Source organism: Heptranchias perlo, chromosome 15 (assembly GCF_035084215.1).
Source record: "Heptranchias perlo isolate sHepPer1 chromosome 15, sHepPer1.hap1, whole genome shotgun sequence".
Lineage (NCBI taxonomy): Eukaryota > Metazoa > Chordata > Chondrichthyes > Hexanchiformes > Hexanchidae > Heptranchias > Heptranchias perlo.
Genome location: NC_090339.1, coordinates 34,578,874 through 34,599,489, shown reverse-complemented (window position 1 = coordinate 34,599,489; position 20,616 = coordinate 34,578,874). Strand labels below are relative to the sequence as shown.

At 40.3% G+C, this 20,616-nt stretch overlaps 1 protein-coding gene across 3 annotated transcripts in view; it reads right to left on the bottom strand.

Annotated features, from left to right (window-relative positions):
* LOC137332992 (UDP-N-acetylglucosamine--peptide N-acetylglucosaminyltransferase 110 kDa subunit) overlaps positions 1–20,616 on the bottom strand; it is an 82,682-nt gene that overhangs the window by 6,559 nt on the left and 55,507 nt on the right. For 2 of the 3 annotated variants that reach the window (XM_067997053.1, XM_067997055.1), the window contains 6 exons: positions 19,737–19,862; positions 18,576–18,746; positions 16,623–16,739; positions 12,896–13,063; positions 12,318–12,470; positions 10,537–10,801 (listed from right to left, as the gene is read on the bottom strand). In XM_067997053.1, coding sequence (XP_067853154.1) covers positions 10,537–10,801; positions 12,318–12,470; positions 12,896–13,063; positions 16,623–16,739; positions 18,576–18,746; positions 19,737–19,862 — 1,000 coding nt within the window. The remainder of the gene's footprint in view (positions 1–10,536; positions 10,802–12,317; positions 12,471–12,895; positions 13,064–16,622; positions 16,740–18,575; positions 18,747–19,736; positions 19,863–20,616) is intronic. The other variant, XM_067997054.1, reaches the window with a different exon arrangement.

The following is a 20,616-nucleotide window of genomic DNA, read 5'->3' as shown; positions in this document are numbered from 1 at the left end:
GCAAATCATGTTAGCACGAAGGTGCCTGCTATATGCAGTGGGGGCTATCACATTTGCAGATAGCACAAAAATAGGAAAGCGTTGTTAACAGTGAAAAGGACTGTAAGTAACTTCAGGGGGACAGGTTAGTCGATAATTACAAAATGAAATACAATGCAGAGAAACGTATGATAAATTTTGGGGGAATGAATAAGGAGAGGACATATGTACTAAGTGGTAAAACTTTAAAGGAGGTGCAGAGACTTAGAACTTCCGATACACAAATTTTTAAAAGTGAAAGGACTAGTTAATAAAGCCGTAAATAAAACAGCACATAGTTCTAAAATAGGGGTGTACGGTACAAAAGCAACGCTGCAATGCTAAACCTGTGCAAATTACTGGTTAGGCCACAGTTAGAATAGTGTGTCCAGCCTTGCTTTAGGAATGATGTCAAGGCCATGGAAAGGGTGTGGCAGAGATTCACCAAGATGATACCAGGGGTGAGTTAGTTTAGTAACGACTAGAGAAACTGGGGCTCTTTTCATTATACATGAAAAGGTCAAGAGGAGATACGATCAGTGTGTTCAAAATTATCAGGTGTTTTCATAAGATAAATTGAGAAAAACTATTTGGTGTGTTGTTAACTAGAGGACATAAATTTAAGACCACCCCCAAAACAATGAAGGGAGTGATAATGGGAATTATTATTTTACGCAGGGGATCAATTAGAATATAGAATGCCCGACCAGAAACAATGGTGGAAGCAGAATCTGTAATAGCCTTTAAAAGGGAAGTGGTTACATATTTGAAAAAGAAAAATTTAAACGGGTACAGGGAAAGGCCAAAGTGGATTAAGTGGACACAGCTCTTTGAAAGCCAGCACATGTACAATGGGCAGAATGGACTCCTTCTGTACTGTCAAAATTCTGTGATTAAAAAACATAAAAGCCAATTCAATGGGTAAACTTAATTGTTAGTGTGAAATACACAAAATTTGATTTTTAAAAAAAAATGTTTAGAATGGAATTTTGGAAAGTAGAAATTTCAGTTACTGAGGCAGAAAATAGTGGATTACATTTTTTTCCAAAAAGCATTTTGAGCAATTTGATTGTTTCATTACCAAACCAGGACTATGAATTGCTTGCAAGTTGATACAGGATTTCTCTGTTATAAGTGTTGGCATATTCCTACGTGTTCACCACACCCCCACCCCAACCATTATAAACGTTTACATGGGTAGTTTCAAATGTCAAATGTTTACATAATCTTGAGAAAGGAAGTAAGGTTTGTGGACAGGGAGTGTGTGCCATATGCAAGATTACTAATATATAGATGGGGAGTGAGCAGGAGAGAGGGATCAGAATCAGTGGCTCAGGCAGAGAAAAACACAACTTGATAGGCCAGTGGCCTGTTTTTGTGCTGTAAAATTCTAAGATTCTACTGACTTGTGAAATTCAAATCCCCATACAAAACAGAATATTGCCATTACCCCGTGAGGTTGCTACTCCCTTCATATTTTCATGTCAAGCATCAGATGACGTTCCAGCCCCACTACACATAATGTCATCCTCAGTGTTTCGCTTTCAGTTCTTTGGTTGAACTTGCAGCACTGAAGCACCAAGTAACAGCATAAGCATCAAAGCAGCTTACTGTACCAAATCTGAAAGAAACTAAGGGCAAAATGGAGTTTTGCAAAATAGCAATGAACTTTATTCAAAGGAGAGTAACCAGAATCAGGTAAGGAAGATAAATCTTGGTTGATTGTTCTTTTCCTTAGCCCAGCTGCAGAAGTCAGTTGTAACGTGCACATGACTGCCCAGCTCAAATCCCTTTACTCAATTAAAAAAAAATTGAACCTGGGACTTTTCTGGTCTGTAAGGCATAGTTGCACACCAGGCGCTACTTACTAACTGAGAAATTATGGGAGTACAACCCTACATTTAACAGATTAAATAATATCTGCTTAACAGCCCACACCCTCAACAACAACTTGTATTTATATAGCGCCTCCAACATAGAAAAAAGTCCCAAGGCGCTTCACAGAAGTGCAATCAGACAAAAATGGATGCCGAGCCAGACAAGGAGATATTAGGAGGCTGATTAAGTGCCTGACCAAAGAGGTGAGTTTTAAAGAGGATCTTAAAGGGGGAGAAATATTGAGGGAGGGAATTCCAGAGCCTAGGCAGCTGATGGCACAACAGCCAAAGGAATTTCAGGATGCATAAGAGGCCAGAGTCAGAGGAACACAGAGTTTTGGAAAAGGTGTGGGGGGGTGGGAAGGAAAGGAGGGTGTTGTTTGTAGGCTGGAGGAAGTTAAAGATGGACAGGGGTGACACCTTGAATGGATTCAAACACGAGGATGAGAATTTGAAATTCTAAGTGCTGGGCGACCGGAAGCCAATGTAGGTCAGCGAGGTCAGAGATGATGGGTGAGCAGGACAGGATATGGATAGCAGAATTTTGGATAAGCTGAAATACATAAATGTTAAAACACGGAAACAAGCCAACTCGTCTCAAACAGTCCGTGTCAGTATTCACCCTCCACATGAGGAAATAGTTCTAATCACATTTATCCACCCTGTTCCCATATCCCTTCAACCCCTTTTCCTTCATCCACCTCTCTAATTTAATCTTGAATGCTGACATAGTTTCTGCCTCAACTACTAACTCTGGAAGTGAATGCCACAGTTTCACAACTCACCCTTTATATTAAGAAGTTTCTTCTGCTCCTTGTTCTAAATCTCTTGTATTTAATCTTGTATCTATTGCAACACATTCTTGACCCCTGACCTATTAGAAACAGTCTGCTTCTATCCATCCTGTCCCATCATTTTGTAATCTTAAATGACTTCCATTATATCGCCCCATAAATCACACTGTTCTAACAAAAAACCTCAATTTTTCAAGTCTTCGTATTTGTATTTCCTCATACCAGGCAGCATCTTCGTGATATCCTTCCTTTAGTGTGGAGCCCAACACTACTCACAGCACTCTAACTGAGGTCTTAATATTTTATATAAGCTCATCATTACCTCTTCAGATAAAATCTAGAATTCCATTAGCTTTTTTTTTTGCAGCCATATCAACTTGAGTTGCCTTTAATGTCTTATGAACCTGCCCTCCCAAGTTCTTTTCTCTTTTCTTGGCACTGAGCCTGCTTAAAATATGATAGAGAATTTATTTCTGTTCCTATCCTGCTCACCCATCACCCCATGCTTGGCTCCCTGTCCCCCAATGCCTCAAATTTAATATTCTCATCCTTGTGTTCAAATCCCTTCATGGCCTCACTTTTCCCTATCTCTGTAACCTCCTCCACAGGAATAAAATGAACAGCATCAGGCCATTCAGCCTCTTGAGCCTGCTCCACCATTGAATTAGATCATGGCTGATCTGCACCTTAACTTCATTTTCCTGCCTTTGCTCCATATCCCTTGATGCCCTTGAGTCAGCTGCTAAGATTCTAGACTTGGGTACGGCCGACTTCAATGGGATGAGACAGAGACTGTCCACAGTAAATTGGGCAAATCTGTTAATGGGTAAAATGACTGATGATCAGTGGGAAATGTTTAAAGAAACATTTAACGAGATACAGAACCGGTTTATACCCCTGAGGGGCAAGAACTCTACTTGCCAAAAAAATACAGCCATGGACAAATAAAGAGGTAAGGGACAGTATAAGACATAAGGAAAGGGCATACAAAAAGGCAAAAAATAGCACAGATCCTGGCGAATGAGAAAGATACAAGGATCAACAAAGGGTCACAAAACAGATAGAAAGGGCTACAAAAAGAGAGTATGAAAAGAAACTTGCAAGGGATATCAAAACCAATACAAAGCACTTTTATAGTTATATTAGTAAAAAGAGGGTGGTCTGGAGCAGTGTTGGCCCCTTAAAAATTGAAAGTAGGGATATTGTCATTGACAATGGGGAAATGGCGGACATGTTGAATAATTACTTTGCATCAGTATTTACAGTAGAAAAAGAGGATTGCATGCCGGAAATCCCAAGAAAACTAATATTGAACCGGGGACAGGGACTCGATAAAATTAACATAAGTAAAGCAACAGTAATGAAGAAAATAAAAGCACTAAAGAGTGACAAATCCCCAGGACCAGATGGTTTCCATCCCAGGGTTTTAAAGGAAGTGGGTGAGCACATTGCAGATGCCCTAACTATAATCTTTCAAAGTTCTCTAGATTCAGGAACTGTCCCTCTAGATTGGAAAATTGCACGTCACTGCGCTTTTTAAGAAAGGAGAGAGAGGGAAACCGGGGAATTATAGACCAGTTAGCCTAACATCTGTTGTGGGGAAATTGCTGGAGTCTATAATTAAGGATAGGGTGACTGAACACCTCGAGAATTTTCAGTTAATCAGAGAGAGCCAGCATGGATTTGTGAAAGGTAGGTAGCGCCTGACAAACCTGATTGAATTTTTTGAAGAGGTGACTAAAGTAGTGGGCAGGGGATTGTCAATGGATGTTATTTATATGGACTTCCAGAAGGCATTTGATAAGGTCCCACATAAGAGACTGTTAGCTAAGTTAGAAGCCCATGGAATTGAGGGAAAAGTACGGACTTGGTTAGGAAATTGGCTGAGCGAAAGAGAGTAATGGGTAAGAATTCACATTGGCAGGATGTGACTAGTGGAGTCCCGCAGGGATCTGTCTTGGGGCCTCAATTATTCACAATATTTATTAACGACTTAGATGAAGGCATAGAAAGTCTCATATCTAAGTTTGCCAATGACACAAAGATTGGTGGCATTGTAAGCATGTAGATGAAAACATAAAATTACAAGGGGATATTGATAGATTAGGTGAAGGGCAAAATTGTGGCAAATGGAATTCAATGAAGACAAATGTGAGGTCATCCACTTTGGATCAAAAAAGGATAGAACAGGGTAATTTCTAAATGGTAAAAAGTTGAAAACTGTGGATGTCCAAAGGGACTTAGGGGTTCAGGTACATAGATCATTGAAGTGTCATGAACAGGTGCAGAAAATAATCAAGAAGGTTAATGGAATGCTGGCCTTTATATCGAGAGGACTAGAGTACAAGGGGGCAGAAGTTATGCTGCAGCTATAAAAAACCCTGGTTAGACCGCACGTGGAGTGCTGTGAGCAGTTCTGGGCACCGCACCTTCGGAAGGACATAATGGCCTTGGAGGGAGTGCAGTGTAGGTTTACTAGAATGATACCCGGACTTCAAGGGTTAAGTTATGAGGAGAGATTACACAAATTGGGGTTGTATTCTCTAGAGTTTAGAAGGTTAAGGGGTGATCTGATTGAAGTTTATAAGATATTAAGGGGAACGGATAGGGTGGATAGAGAGAAACTATTTCCGCTGGTTGGGGATTCTAGGAGTAGGAGACAGAGTCTAAAAATTAGAGCTAGACCTTTCAGGAGCGAGATTAGAAAACATTTCTACACACAAAGGGTGGTAGAAGTTTGGAACTCTTCCGCAAACGGCAAATGATACTAGCTCAATTTAAATCTGAGATAGATAACTTTTTGGCAACCAAGGTATTAAGGGATATGGGCCAAAGGCAGGTATATGGAGTTAGATCACAGATCAGCCATGATGTTATCAAATGGCGGAGCAGGCACGAGGGGCTGAATGGCCTACTCCTGTACCTATGTTCCTATCTCTATCTTGAAAGTTCCAATTGCCCTAGCCTCTAGTCTTTTGGGGGAGAGTTTTCCATATTTCTACTACTGTTTCTAATTTTAAGATTATGTCCTCATATTCTTGATTTCCCCACCAGAGGAAATAGTTTCTCTTTATCTACCCAATCAAATCCTTTAATCACCTTAAACACCTCAATTAGATCACCCCTTAATCTTCTATATTCAAGGGAATACAAGCCGAGTCTATGCAACCTCTCCTCATAATTTAACCCTTTCAGCCCCAGTATCATTCTGGTGAATCTACCTCAGGTGTGGTGCCCAAAACTGAATGCAGTACTCCAGATGGGGTCTGATCAAGGCTCTATAATTGGGGCATAACTTCCTCCCCTTTGTATTTCAGCCCCTTTGAGATAAAGGCCAACATTATGCATACAGGTCCCCTCAAAGATAAAGGATGGCATTGCCAAATCTAGAGGCCCCTGGTTGTCCAGAAGTATACAGGGCAAGATAAAGCAGAAAAAGAAAGCTTATAACTGTCACAGAAAACTAAATACCGCAGAAAGCCTAGGAGTATAGAAACTACAGGGATGACGTAAAAAAGGAAATAAAAAAAGCAAAGAGAGGGAATGAAAAAATATTAGCTTGGAAGATTAAAGAAAACCCTAAGATGTTTTATCAGTACATTAAGAACAAGAGGATAGCCAAGGAAAAGGTGGGACCTATCAGGGATGATAAGGGTAACTTGTGTGTAGAAGCAGAGGATGTGGGTAGGGTTTTAAATGAATATTTTGTCTCCGTATTTACAAAGGAAAGGGATGATCCGGACGTAGTAGTTAAAGAGGAGAGGTGTGAAATATTGGATAACGTAAACATAACGAGAGAGGAAGTACTAGAGGGACTGGAATCCTTGAAAGTTGAGAAGTCACCAGGGCCGGATGGATTGTTTCTAGGCTATTGAAGGAAGCCAGGGAGGAAATAGCAGATGCTCTGAGGATCATTTTCCAATCCTCACTAGATACAGGGGAGGTACCAGAAGACTGGAAGACTGCAAACATAGTACCATTGTTTAAAAAGGGTACGAGGGAAAGGCCGAACAATTATAGGCTGGTCAGTCTTACCTCGGTGGTGGGAAAACTAATGGAATCGATACTGAGAGATAGGATAAACTGTCACTTGGAAAGGCATGGTTTAATCAGGGATAGTCAGCATGGACTTGTTCAGGGAAGGTCATGCTGTACAAATTTGATTGAATTCTTTGAGGAAGTGACAAGGAGGATTGATGAGGGTAATGCAGTGGATGTTGTCTACATGGATTTTAGTAAGGCATTTGACAAGGTCCCACATGGCAAACTGGTCAGAAAGGTAAAAGCCCATGGGATACAGGGAAATGTGGCGAATTGGATCCAAAATTGGCTCAGTAACAGTAAACAAAGGGGAATAGTCGATGGATGTCTTTGCGAATGGAAATCCGTTTCCAGTGGTGTGCCACAGGGCTCAGTGTTGGGTCCCTTGCTGTTTGTGGTATATATTAATGATTTGGACTTGAATGTAGGGGGCATGATTGGCAAATTTGCAGACGACACAAGAATTGGCTGTGTAGTTGATAGTGAAAAGGATAACTGTAGACTCCAAGAAGATATCAATGGGTTGGTGGAGTGGGCGGAAAAGTGGCAAATGGTGTTCAACCCGGAGAAGTGTGAGGTAATGCACTTAGGGAGGACAAACAGTAAAAGGGAATACGCAGTAAACGGGAATATATTGAGAGGGGTAGAGGAAGTGAGAGATTTTGGAGTGCATGTGCACAGGTCCCTGAAGGTGACAGTACAGGTAGATAACGTTGCGAAGAATGCATACGGAATGCTCTCCGTTATTAGCCGAGGTATAGAATACAAAAGCAGGGATGTAATGATGGAACTGTATAAAACGCTGGTAAGGCCACAGCTGGAGTACTGTGCGCAGTTTGGTCACCACATTACGGGAAGGACGTAATTGCTCTGGAAAGAGTGCAGAGAAGATTTACAAGAATGTTGCAGCTATGAGGAGAGATTGGATAGGCTGGGGTTGTCTTCCTTGGAGCAGAGGAGGCTGAGGGGAGACTTGATTGTGGTGTACAAAGTTATGAGGGGCCCAGATAGAGTAGATAGGAAGTACCTGTTTCCCCTGGCGGAGAGTTCAAGAACTAGAGGACATAGATTTAAGCTGATTGGCGGAAGGATTAGAAGGGACATGAGGAAAAGCTTTTTTACCCAGAGGGTGGTGGGTGTATGGAATTCGCTGCCCGAATTGGTGGTAGAGGCAGGGACCCTCAACTATTTTAAAAAAGTACCTGGACCTGCACCTAAAGTGCTGTAGCTGTAAGCTGCAGGGCTACGGACCGGGTGCTGGAAGGTGGGATTAGAATGGGCACCTGGTTGTTCTTCGAGCTGGCGTGGACATGATGGGCCGAATGGTCCATTAGCCTTTTTGATTGCTTTTCGTATCTGTCTACTAGCTTTTAATAATTTGTGTACCTGGAATCCCAAATCTCTTTGCTTCTCTGCAGTTCCTGGTTTCTTACCATTTAGAAAATACTCTGATTTATCTTTCTTAGGTCCGAAGTGGATGACCTCACACTTGTTCACATTGAATTCCATTTGCTATAGTTTTGCCCACTCACCCAATCTGTATATGCCCCTTTGCAACTTCCTGCTCCCATCTGCACTACTTACTATGCCTCCTAACTTAATGTCATTTGCAAACTTGGACATACAACTCTCCATTCCTTCATCCAAGTCATTAATAAATGTGGTGAAAAGTTGAGCCCCCAGAACAGATCCCTGAGGAACACCACTCACCACATTCTGCCACTTAAGAGTAACTAACCCTTTATCTCCACTCTCTGTCTCCTACCTCCCAACCCAGGTCAAAAGGCTACCTTTAATTCATTTTTACTATTAATCTTGTGCAGAACCTTATCGAATGTTTATTGAAAGTCCATACAGATAACATCCAGAGACATTCCCTTATTAGTGATCGCCTCAAAACATTTATCTAGATTAGACAGATATGACTTACCCTTAAAAAAGCCACACTGGCTCTCAAGTGCTCCGTCACTCTATCCCTAATTACACATTCTAGTAGCTTCCTCATAACTGGCGTTAGATTGACAGGCTTGTAATTACCTGGTTTCTCTCACCCGCCTTAAATAATGGAGTGACATTAGCAATTTTCCAGTCTAACGTAACAATTGCCGAATGTAGAGAGCTTTGAAAGATTATAACTAATCCGTCTGCAATTTCGTCACCTATTTCTTTCAATACGCTGGGGTGGAAACGGTCAAGGCCTGATGATTTATCTATCCACACTCCCATTATTTTCTCCATTACCATTTTGTTACTTACATTGAATCCAGTAAGTTCCTCCCTTTGATTTATTTTTAGTTTTCCTTCTATCACTGGTATTCTATCCTTCTCCTCTACTATGAAAATGGATACAAAGTACTCCTTTAATAAATCTGCCATTATCTTGTTATCTATTACACTACCAGCTCTACAATCCTCAGAGAACTCTGTTTCTCCAACTCTGGTCTCTTGTGCACCCTGAAATCTCTGCAGCCCATCTTTGGCGGCTGTGTCTTCAGCCATCTAGGTCCTAAGCTCTGGAACTCCCTCCCAACACCGCTCCACATCTTTTGTGATCCTCCTTAAAACCCACCTCTTTGACCAAGTTTTTGGACATCCCTCCTACTTTGGCTTGGTGTTGATTATTATCTGATTACGCTACTGTGAAGCATCTTGGAAGATTTTTCTATGTTAAAGGCGTAATATAAATGCAGGTTTTTGTTTACTCAAAGAATGATAAACATTTGGAACAATTCTAACAGGCAAGTCATCGAAGTTAAAATTCAAAATGTTAGGCTTGGTGAGTTGGAGGACCTCGAGGGATGAGCTCGATGGGGTCAGTGATCTTTTCTAGTCTTTTTCTTGTGTTGTCATAATGTTTGTCAAATTCTGGGACTCAGAGCACAGAGTGATTTGTATTTTGGACCCACAAGTATTAATCCAGTAAGTAGTTATGTGCAATCAGGAACTGTACACAAACGATAGACAGCTAGGAGCTACTAAAAAGGTGTGTCTCCATGTGTAGAGATGACATTCTTAGCTTAACCTAGGAGGTCACCGTGATGTAAACACATACAATTTATTGGCACACAATGCTTTCTGATGCATGCAATGGTAATTATCATGTAACTGGTAGTACAAATCTGTTTCTTTAACTGAGATTCACTGTATTGTACAGATTACACATGGTAAATTGCGATTAGTGCCCATTACATTTTAAGAATTTCATTAACTGGAGTACTACAGGCTGTTAAAACCCCCAAAATTCCTCCCCCCGCTTCCTCCCAGGATTAAGACAATTCACAACCAGGTTCTCCCCCTCTCCCAACTGTCATAGTGAGGCAAAAGCATGGACAGCAGTAACAAAAAAAGGTTAATTTATCAAACTGATTACGTTACTCAGTCCAAAAACAGTTGGACATACCATATTTAGTATCAGCACAAAACAATCCAGTCTGACCAATACAAAACAGCCTACTTCTGAAATAACAGCTATAGATACCAGCATGAGGCAGTCTCAGAAAGGACTCACTGGGCGCTTCCCTTACCCACAATTATACATTTACTGTTGGAAGTGGGTGTTCTTCCCTGTTGGAGGATGCAAATAAGTCATATTAACAGTCAACTATTTAACAAAGCAATCACCTGATCAGAAAATTAACAGCTGGTGGATTTCATTGGCAGCAATGAAGCAAGCACAGAGTAGTGTATATAAGCTTGGAGTCCCTCAACACAAATCTTCATTCAAGTAATTATGACTATTGACATATTTCTTATACTAGATAGGTCTTATTACTATATATAGATCAGATACAAAAATTGTTACCCACCGTTGCACATACCTGGCATAGTCACCATAGGTGTCCCTGCCCAGAGTACATCCATTCCAGTGGTGTGTCCATTACAGAGAGGAGTGTCTAGACACACATCAGCCAGCTGTCCCCGCCTCACATGCTCCTCTTTTGGGGCAACAGGTGAAAAGATAATACGGTTAGCAGACAGTCCCATGCTCTGGGCATACTGTTGAATGTTCGGTTCTCCAACAGCAGGAAATCGAAGCAGCCACAGCACACTGTTAGGAACCCGCTTCAGGATCTGCAGGACAAGAAAGCACATGTCAAACATACTTTGTAAAGTGAACCAATTATTACTTATTAACATTTGTACTCCAACATATCATTTGCCACATCAATCACTACAGTGATATTTTCCAGGATTTAGACAATTTTCCCATTATAATACACTCCAAAAGATTATTTTAAGCACTAATATCCAGTACTATACATTTTTTCAATACTAGGTCTCCCATGGCATTGCTCATAAGTTGGACAATGCATAATTGTGCCGCTAAGGTGGAGCTATGTTTGAGCTTGCCTTCCCATTTAAAATTACAAACTCTAATTGCTGTAAGTTAAGCCTGAGATCAGAGATTAATTGGTGTTTGGTGAAGGGAGTTTACAAATTGGAAAATGCTTATAAATTTCTGATTCCAGGTCAGGAAAAAAAAACAGCATGAAATGATTGCTTTCCTTAATTTTATACTCGTGACAGATGCTCTCAAAATTAGTGTACAAAAATCTATTAAAAGTCTTGCGTCTGTGCAAACTTCCTGTTCCTACAAAACGTATTTCTTGTAACACTTTTTACTGTCACGTTTTATCTGTTGTACCTTAGCTGTAACACTTTTGTTGATTTGCTCCAAGTAAAACTGCACCAAATCAGAATTGAGGAGGTAGGGAATATACAAATCAAAATGAGCAATCTTAAGACCTCAGGTAAATAATATTCTCGGATGTAATTTCTGGAAGTGTATATGATTAACAGCAAAAGCAAGAATGGCCATTCAAGAGAGAATACTGATTGCAAGTCACACCCTGTCCCACTAGCTAGTCAAGAAATGAAAAATTGCTGATTGAGTATTGATTAAAATTACAAATAAATTTTATTGAAGAAGTATGTTCCACAGCGGCACAGACAGAGTTGAATCTATTTACCTATTTATGCAGCTGTGGTATCAAGGCAAAGCAGCATTTATTTATATTTATTAATTTTCCAGAAACCGATCACAAAACATTTAATTTAACGTTTGAAGAGAATTCTTAGAAACTTACCAGAGCCGAGAACAATTTGAAAAAGCAGTATTGTCAATTCAAAGTCAGGAGAAAAAATCCGAACAAAACCTACTTTATTATGGACAGTATAAGGTAGTATCTTCCAGAATGATTCACTTAAAGGATTATGAACAGGACAAAAATCTTCCAAGCAGGACTACGCTATTTAATTTAGCTAATGTAGTTAAGGCTGAAAGGAATGATCAACCTCCTACCTAAAAATGAACTAGTGCGCTGCTGTACACCCTTGTTAATATATTGTTCCAAACAGCTCTCCACTGGATCCCTTTTCAAAAATACCCAAACAGTATTCACTTTTCTGATGACAATTAAATTAACTCGTTTGTTACAATTCTCAATCTAGAATTTTCAGCCCTCGCTTTACCCCTTATTTCTCTAAGTTTATATTCCCTTCTAATCGCAAAACAATCAATCCCAATTTCACAACTGCATGGAAATAGCTATCTAAATCTTCACTGAACTGTTGGGACGATACTTACGCTGGCCCACATTTGCAGGGTAGAGGGATCAATCTTATACAGCTGATTGAAGTTGCAATAGACAATAGCATCTTCCGGCAGGCCATATTGTGACCGTGTTGTAACAATGATTGTGCGTGGAACCTCCTCTCCAGTTGCTGCCTTGTTATTGATCTGGTGAAAGATTGAATATTTATTTAATTCATTTCCAGAAATGCTCACAAAGCTAGTTTACCCAGAATGTCGCCCCCACACACAGACAGAAATCTCTGCACTAAGTAACACCTCTATAGATAGGCATTTGCCAAAACCAGAATAGTTCTATTTTCCCAAGATCTGCCAATGGTTCACAGCTGCCAGCTCCTCTAAATAGAAACAAGAACAACCCATTTATGTTCATCAAACCCACCCGAGCTTGATTAAACTTACCTTCCGACAAACAAAGTACAGTTTGTATGATCATGGACTCTCAATTTCCTTAAGGACCCCCCCGCCACCAACCACTTTACAGCTGGTTTGAAGTTGCTTATTCCTCTGGTTGCTAGAACTTCTTATTCCCCCCACCTCTCCTACCAAAGCCCCATTGCGCTCTCACTTACTTGTGTCGTTGCCAGTCCATTGCTGACTGTGAAGCTATTGATTGTGACCTGGATTTGCCCCTGGTTAATCATGTTGATAATGGCTTCGGCTGCAGTGTTCATTGGAACAACAGGCATTGAAAGTGCAGAATTTGTATCTGAATTGTCTCCGCCATCAGGGCACTTCAGCTATAAACAGCAGACAAAACACAAACAAGTCAGAAAGCTAGGCTTTGTTGCTTCAGTTGTTATATACAAAAATAATGAACGGGAAGAAATAGTTTACAGGATGCAGTTTGCAATTTCTGATTGATCTGATGTCTGGAAGGATAACAACCAACACCAAGTTACATGGAGTCTACAGCACAGAAACAAGCCATTCGGCTCGACTGGTCTATACCCGCGTTGATGCTCCACACGAACCTTCTGCCTCCCTATTTCATCTAACCCCATCAACATACTCTTCTATTCCTTTCTTCCTCATGTGCTTATCCAGTTTCCCTTTAAATGCATTTATGCTAGTCGCCTCAACTACCCCTTGTGGTGGCAAGTTCCATATTCTAACCACTCACAGTTCAGGGATCAGACACTCTTAGCTGCCACACCTACCACTAGCCAAAACCTGCCGCTGCCGCCTTCACTCTTTGCACCGACTACTCAATTATAAAATTGTGCGTTTCAATAGGAAGGATTTCTTTAGGTTCTACTTTAGGGGAGTGCTTCAACAACTGATGAACACAGTTCTTCTGCTATCAATGACACTTGCAAGAATGAAGTGAGTGACCTTTCCAGTTTTGATTGGATTGGAGAGACACTTTTATGGTGGGTGCTCTTAGTGGACATTGGATTAGACGCCCCCTATGCTGCCTAATAAATATGTGGAGCTGGTACTGTGCATTTTTCTGCATGCTTCATGATGCAGGCATGAGGATACACAGATCCTACTATGTCAATTCCCAGACCCACCCCACGTGATGAAGCCTTTAAAGTTCCTCAATTTCATCTCACCTAGAGTCTTCCTGTTTACAAGACAACAAATTGTCACCTCAAGGGCAATGAAAGTCAATCATTTTTAAACCAAAATATAGTGGCAATAACAAATTTCTAATAAAACAATGAAATCTACAAAGAAGTGACATCTTGTTTCTCTTTTGTCAACAATTCCTACAAGTGGTTACTGTTCATACAGAAAGGGCGCAGATGCCTGGCTACTTGATAAAACATTAAGCTATAATTTTGCATCAGGTCTCTTCTGCTCCACCATTACACTTCAATACAAAACCAGTACAACTTAATAGTGATTAAGCATATCAAGTCCTGTATGCTACTATTGATACACAGGTTTTGATACACTGGTTTTGATACACTTCAATTGGTGGGGCTTGCCAACATCTTGCTCTCCCCAACTATCACTATAGGTTAAGGATGATGAGTTTTTCAGTAATGGAGGTAGAGCTTTCCCTTATTGCTCAGCAAAAGAGGAAACGTTCTAAAGCGATTATAGAGCCACGTTACAAATTCAAGACTACTGTAGATATGTCCTAGGGCTTTGTGGTGTTAGTCGCTCCATTAAGTGGTCTGAGTGCCTACTTTTTATGTAAATTGACTTCTGCTGCTATATAACTACTTGTGGAGTAGCAGGACACACGAGTGTAATAATGAAATAACTTTGTGATTCAGTCCGGATTTCTCAGACTTACGCAAGTGTACCATTTAATCTTTCCGAAAGTGGAGAGAGTTAACACCGGATGAGGCGAAGTTTGTTTTAAATCTTAAGATGCTTTACAGTGTTTTACTTACTCTGTGCAGAGAACAATGGGATTGGTCAGAATCATGATTTGGATATAGGGCTGGAGGGAATAGTGTTCAAATTTGATGATACTAAAATAGATATAAATTAATAATTTTGAGGACCCAAGGAAATTGCAAGGGGATAGTGACAATATGGCATAATGGGCAAAAAGCAGATGGAATTCAATATTTGTAAATGTGAGGTGGTGCATTTTGATTAATAAAAATATTCTTTAAATGGAGGAAAGTTGTGTGATGTGGAATAGCAGAGAAAGCAGCAGCAACTCAAGTGGATATGGCCATTAAAAAAAGGCAATGGAATACTGGGCTTTAACACAAGAGGTATAGAATATAAAAGTCGAGATGTATTGATGAATCAATATAAAAACTTAATTAAGACTATAGTTAGAGTTGTGTGCGCAGTTTTGGGCTCCACACTATAGGAAGGATATTGAGACAACAGGGAGAGGACATTGCTGATCCAACAGCATGCTGCCTGGTATGAAGAAATACAAATATGAAGACAGAAAAATTGGGACTGTTTTCTTTAGAACAGGAGATTAAGGTGTGATTTGTTGGTGTTTAAAATGATGATGGGATGGGCAAATTAGATAGAAACAGATTGTTTTCAGTGGATCAGGGTCTAGAATGAAGGGGCATAAATACAAGATTAAATGTAAGAGAATTAGGACAGAGAGCAGAATTTTTTTTTAAAAAACACAGAGGGTTTGTGAAGCTGTGGAATGTTAGTGATCAAAGCAGAGAGCATGTCAATGTTTAAGAATAGGTTAGATGGGTGATTGAAGGAAAGGGATATAATTGATATGGGAACTGGGCTATCACATGGGATTAGGATTACTGGTGTGGAGGATAAACACCGACACAAACTGCTTAGGTTGAATGACCCATTTCCATGCTGTAAATTCTTTTGAGTCGCTTGATACAGTTGGTACAACTTCTGTTCACATACCGTTACAAAGATAAAGAACATGCAATACTAGCCCACTGTGGTTGGTCATCCAATTCAACTTAAAAGCACAATCTCTGTACCCTGTTCTACCACCCAGTGGTTCATTTCTTTCTGCTGCTCTACTCACTCCAGGTATCTATGGTCTAATTTTTAAAAGCCTCTCTCTCTCAGCCCCATATGAAATCCAAAAAAGGTTGCCAACATCAAGATGCGAAGTGACCTTCTGAATAACCAGACCGGGTACATGAATTGTTCATCGTTTTGGTCTCTGATAGAACTTCCCATCTTGCATTGTAAATATCATTTGTTTGCCTAGTGATTCTTCTGAAGGTGGACCGAGGTAACACTGGGTGAGCAGAGGTTTGGTTCGAATCATAAAATGCTTCTTTGCACAATGGTGCTGTCCATCCCCCTTTTCGGCAAACTTAACATAGCCGTGTCCGTGCACTTTCTCCAAGAGAATGGCCAAAGAATCCTGAACTGTGACATGTCAGTTACTTTACCCTTGCTAAGCAGTGAGCGAGCAAGCTCCATCACCATTAAGATGAAACTGGCTTGTTAAAATATTGCTGGGTAGGCCAAATAAAATTGAAACATCAAAAAATGTTTAATTCTCTCCTCCCATTTCATATACATTCACATGGAAATAAATAAATGAGTCAAATACAAACGAAAATTAGTAAAAGGAAAACAAAGTATTTTACACATCAGTAATACTTTACCAAAATCCTAATAATAATAGCAACCTTGTGCTCCATTCTGATAGAGTAGAAGGGTCTGTTTAATTTGTCGTTTAGAAAAAGGCACAAATTTTACGTAGTTCTCTACAACCCAAAAGACTGCTCTCCAGACAGTTTTGGCACAGAGATCAGTGAAATTGCTACAGATCAACCATACTCTCAAGAGTGTCTAACTCAAACTAGTACAGTATAGTTGTTCTAATCCATGCAGCACCATCTCTATACTGTGCTATTCACATATTCTTACCTTCACTACTTTGACATCAGGCAGGCTGTCCAGGAACGCCTTCAGATCAATACCATTCAAAACAATCCGATTATCGTAAATGTGTCCATTTGACTTGAAGTCAATCACAGCCTTTTTCTAAAGCAAGAAAAACACCTTTAATTTACAAAGCACCAGGCTAGCAAAGTTTGACAGTTAAACAGCAAGAGATAAAAAGCAAGGAACTCCAGCTGCTGGTTTCAAAAGTACACTTGCTTCCGCTCAACAGGTAATGATCTTCACTACATACATGCAATCACTTTCATATTAATATGCAATACTAACAACTGCCTAAACATGAATACGGACATACTCCTCCACCTAAAGTAGGGCAACATCTCCAAATATCAACAGGCAGAATTGCAGGACTATGGGGAAGGAGCAGGGGAGTGGGACGAATTGGATAGCTCTTTCAAAGAGCCGGCACAGGCACGATGGGCCGAATGGCCTCATTTCTAGCTGTGAGATTCTATAATTTTGTACTTCCTTGTCTACCTGTTCCTACCTCTCAATAATCAGCTACAGAGACAGATGTGAGAGTGAGCCTATTGTATCACAGCGTCAAAAGTTAGGCTGCCAGTAACTTGTAATATATAGTTGTGTTTGCCTAGCCCAACAACTCCTTGCCAAAATATATGTTTTAAACTGTTTTTGGATTTACAACATTATACAAACAGTATATACAGTACACAATCTATGATATGTAATCCTTCTAGGGTCAGGAAGATTAATTAAAACCAGCACTAGCTGTAGGAATCAGTGAGAGTCAACTTGACAGAGGGAATGCCCAATGAATTGGGAAGCAAAATTCCAAGGGCGAATGGAACATAACACAGTAGCCCCACATTCCTTTCTTCCATTATCTTCATCCCAGTATGTATCCAGGATCTCGCTGAGATAAGGGATTTCCAGCAATACTATAATTAAGAAACAGATTTGTGGAGACTTAATCTGACATACTTTAAACTGGGTACCTTCCCCTGTTAATTAAACTGCTATATATTTGTGCAGCAGCATAAAGTTTTTGTGACATACAGCAAGCAATTCACTAAATTTCTAGTGAACTACACCTTCCTGTATAGGAAATGTTACTTTCCCCCATTCTATTCTAAAGTATGGACACAGTCTGATGTTATATATGAAATCAGAAATGCTGAGAAGAAGCAAGTTTATACTACATGACAGATCAAATGCATATCAGAAAAACTGTGTCAAATTACTGACAGCCTGAGAATGCTCGCAATGAATTTCCTGATTTACAAATATTTTCTACAGCATATTGTGGAAGAGAGACTGTGAGGGCAGCACCATCCAGTGCAAACGTATATTGGACAGTGTACCATGGAATAAATAGATCAACGTGCTGACCACTGTTAAGAGTCCAGAGAAATCCACACCAGAAGCTGGGGGTTATGATTAATTGTAATCGCCATGATTCCCTATAAAGTGGCTATAAATTTATAGCCACTTGTCCGACCCTACTGAATCCAAAAGAATGTACTAAAAAGTCTGCCTTCTTCCCAATAATCTTTCCAACATAGATCCAGCACCTCAGGAATGCACAGCTGTCACTGCATAAAGGCTATTACACATCTGATATTTCACTGGCCATTCCTCAAGTTTGAAGTTGTATTTGGCAGCTGGTTCATGACGTGATACTGAATGGTCAAAGTAAGACTAAATATACAACAGGTTGCAGAGTGCTTTGGCTCAAGTTTGTGCCCATAACACCCAATATTGATTTCTTGCTCTCTAGTATGGCAACAGCAGACACAACAGCTGTGGCGGTGGGTCATTCTCACTCACTTCATAGCTCAGTTTTATAGCTGCAATGAGGAAAATGTGGGAATGGATCAATTACTCAACTACTCAACCACGATTGTCCAAGGAGACTCTATGATGGACAATCAGGGGAAAGCCAGTTCAATACATTACCTTCAGGTGTGGGAACATGTTGGCATGATCTCCAATAAAGAAAGTGTTGGGCATGTACGCCAGCTTCTCTGAGTACTGCTCTGCCAGATCAAGTGGCGATGTTTCCTTGTCAGTGATAATGTAATCCATGAATGGGGCTCCACTTGTTCCAGGATAACCGAGCCACATTGCCTGGGGAAGCAAAGCTGTACGTCAATACACCATTAACCTTTCCACAAAACCACAGATCAATGTATGCAAAGTTTATTTATCAGAATACCAAGCACTGAACTCAACATTTTAAGAGTGACCACCACAAATCTAGCTCCTGGCTAATCTATAAATGACATATTAATTGCTGTCCTGAGCTAATTATGCAGAAAAAGGAAGCAGGACATGGCAGTGCCTTCATTGAAACATAAATGCTTTCATCCCAAGAGATTTATGACATTTATATTTATATAGCATTTTTAGTGTAGCAAAATGTTCCAAGGCATTTCATGAGAGGGATCAGATGTCAAGCAGGAATAATGAGAAAAGGCAGGAAGTGAGGAAGAGGAGATGGCTTTGAACGTGAATAGAGATCAAGAAAGCTAGACTGACTCGGACAGAATTCTAGAATACAAGGCCACGTTGAAGCAGGAGGTTGGAGGGAATGGAAAGAAATGACACTGCAGTCTGGACTCAGAAGGTCAGAGGGAACAAGCTGAGACCAAGAGGTTAGACTGCAGCAAAAGCTATGGAAGGATTTGTAGACAAAGATGAAATCTTCAAATCAATGCACCGGGGGAAGGTGGATGTGCTAAGATGTGGGCAAAGAGTTCTGAATGATATGGAGATTGTGTAGGGTGGATTTCAGGAGGCCAGTGAGATGAGCACTGGAGCAAAATCCTGGAAGATTGTGAAGGCATATATGATGGTTTCGGCATAAGTGGGATAGGGATAGAGACAAGCAATATTGAAGGAGAAATACACTGTCAGGGATGGTTTGGAGACTCAGCTCATGGTCAAGCAGGGTATCAAGCACACTGGGATACACGCTAGAATTAAAAACGATAAGGAAATGCTTAACAGCACAATGATATTGAACTGATGAATATTCTGCAAAGCATGATGTAATCATTTGGGTATCATTATTTGTTTACATCATAAACACACAAATTGTTTCATTAGTTTATAGACCTGTATAGGAGCTGGACGTAGAGCAAAGAGTTCATTCCGTGCTCCTTTAGTGTATCCATTCATGTTAACAAGAATGTGAATTCCATCCTGATGAATACGATCTGCTGCTTTGCCGTTGCATGGGATCTGCACACAAAAACGCAACAAGGAAATGTACTGTACAGCAAACTTGCTGACAATGAAGTTTAAGATTGCACTCAGAAATCTTAGCAATCCATCACTGTTTTCTGCGACAACGTGGAATATCTAAAGATAAAAATGGTGGGTCCTGGTGCAATAAAAGTAACATTCAAATGGTGCAAATGGTTGTGACTCAATCCTACATTATTCATTAAATTGCTAGGCGTGTCTTGCAATTTAATGAAATCAACTTCCAGAATCTCTTGGTTGATTAGGCGACAAGAGGATGGAGGATGAAGGGTCATCCAGTCAATAGCTCTGAACTGTCAGAGAAAACCATCACCCACCTCCTGTATACCAAATATAGGAACATAGGAATATAGGAACAGGAGTAGGCCATTCAGCCCCTCGTGCCTGCTCCGCCATTTGATAAGATCATGGCTGATCTGTGATCTAGCTCCATATACCTGCCTTTGGCCCATATCCCTTAATACCTTTGGTTGCCAAAAAGCTATCTATCTCATTTAAATTTAGCAATTGAGCTAGTATTAATTGCCATTTGCAGAAGAGAGTTCCAAACTTCTACCACCCTTTGTGTGTAGAAATGTTTTCTAATCTCGCTCCTGAAAGGTCTGGCTCTAATTTTTAGACTGTGCCCCCCCACTCCTAGAATCCCCAACCAGCGGAAATAGTTTCTCTCTGTCCACCCTATCCGTTCTCCTTAATATCTTATAAACTTCAATCAGATCACCCCTTAACC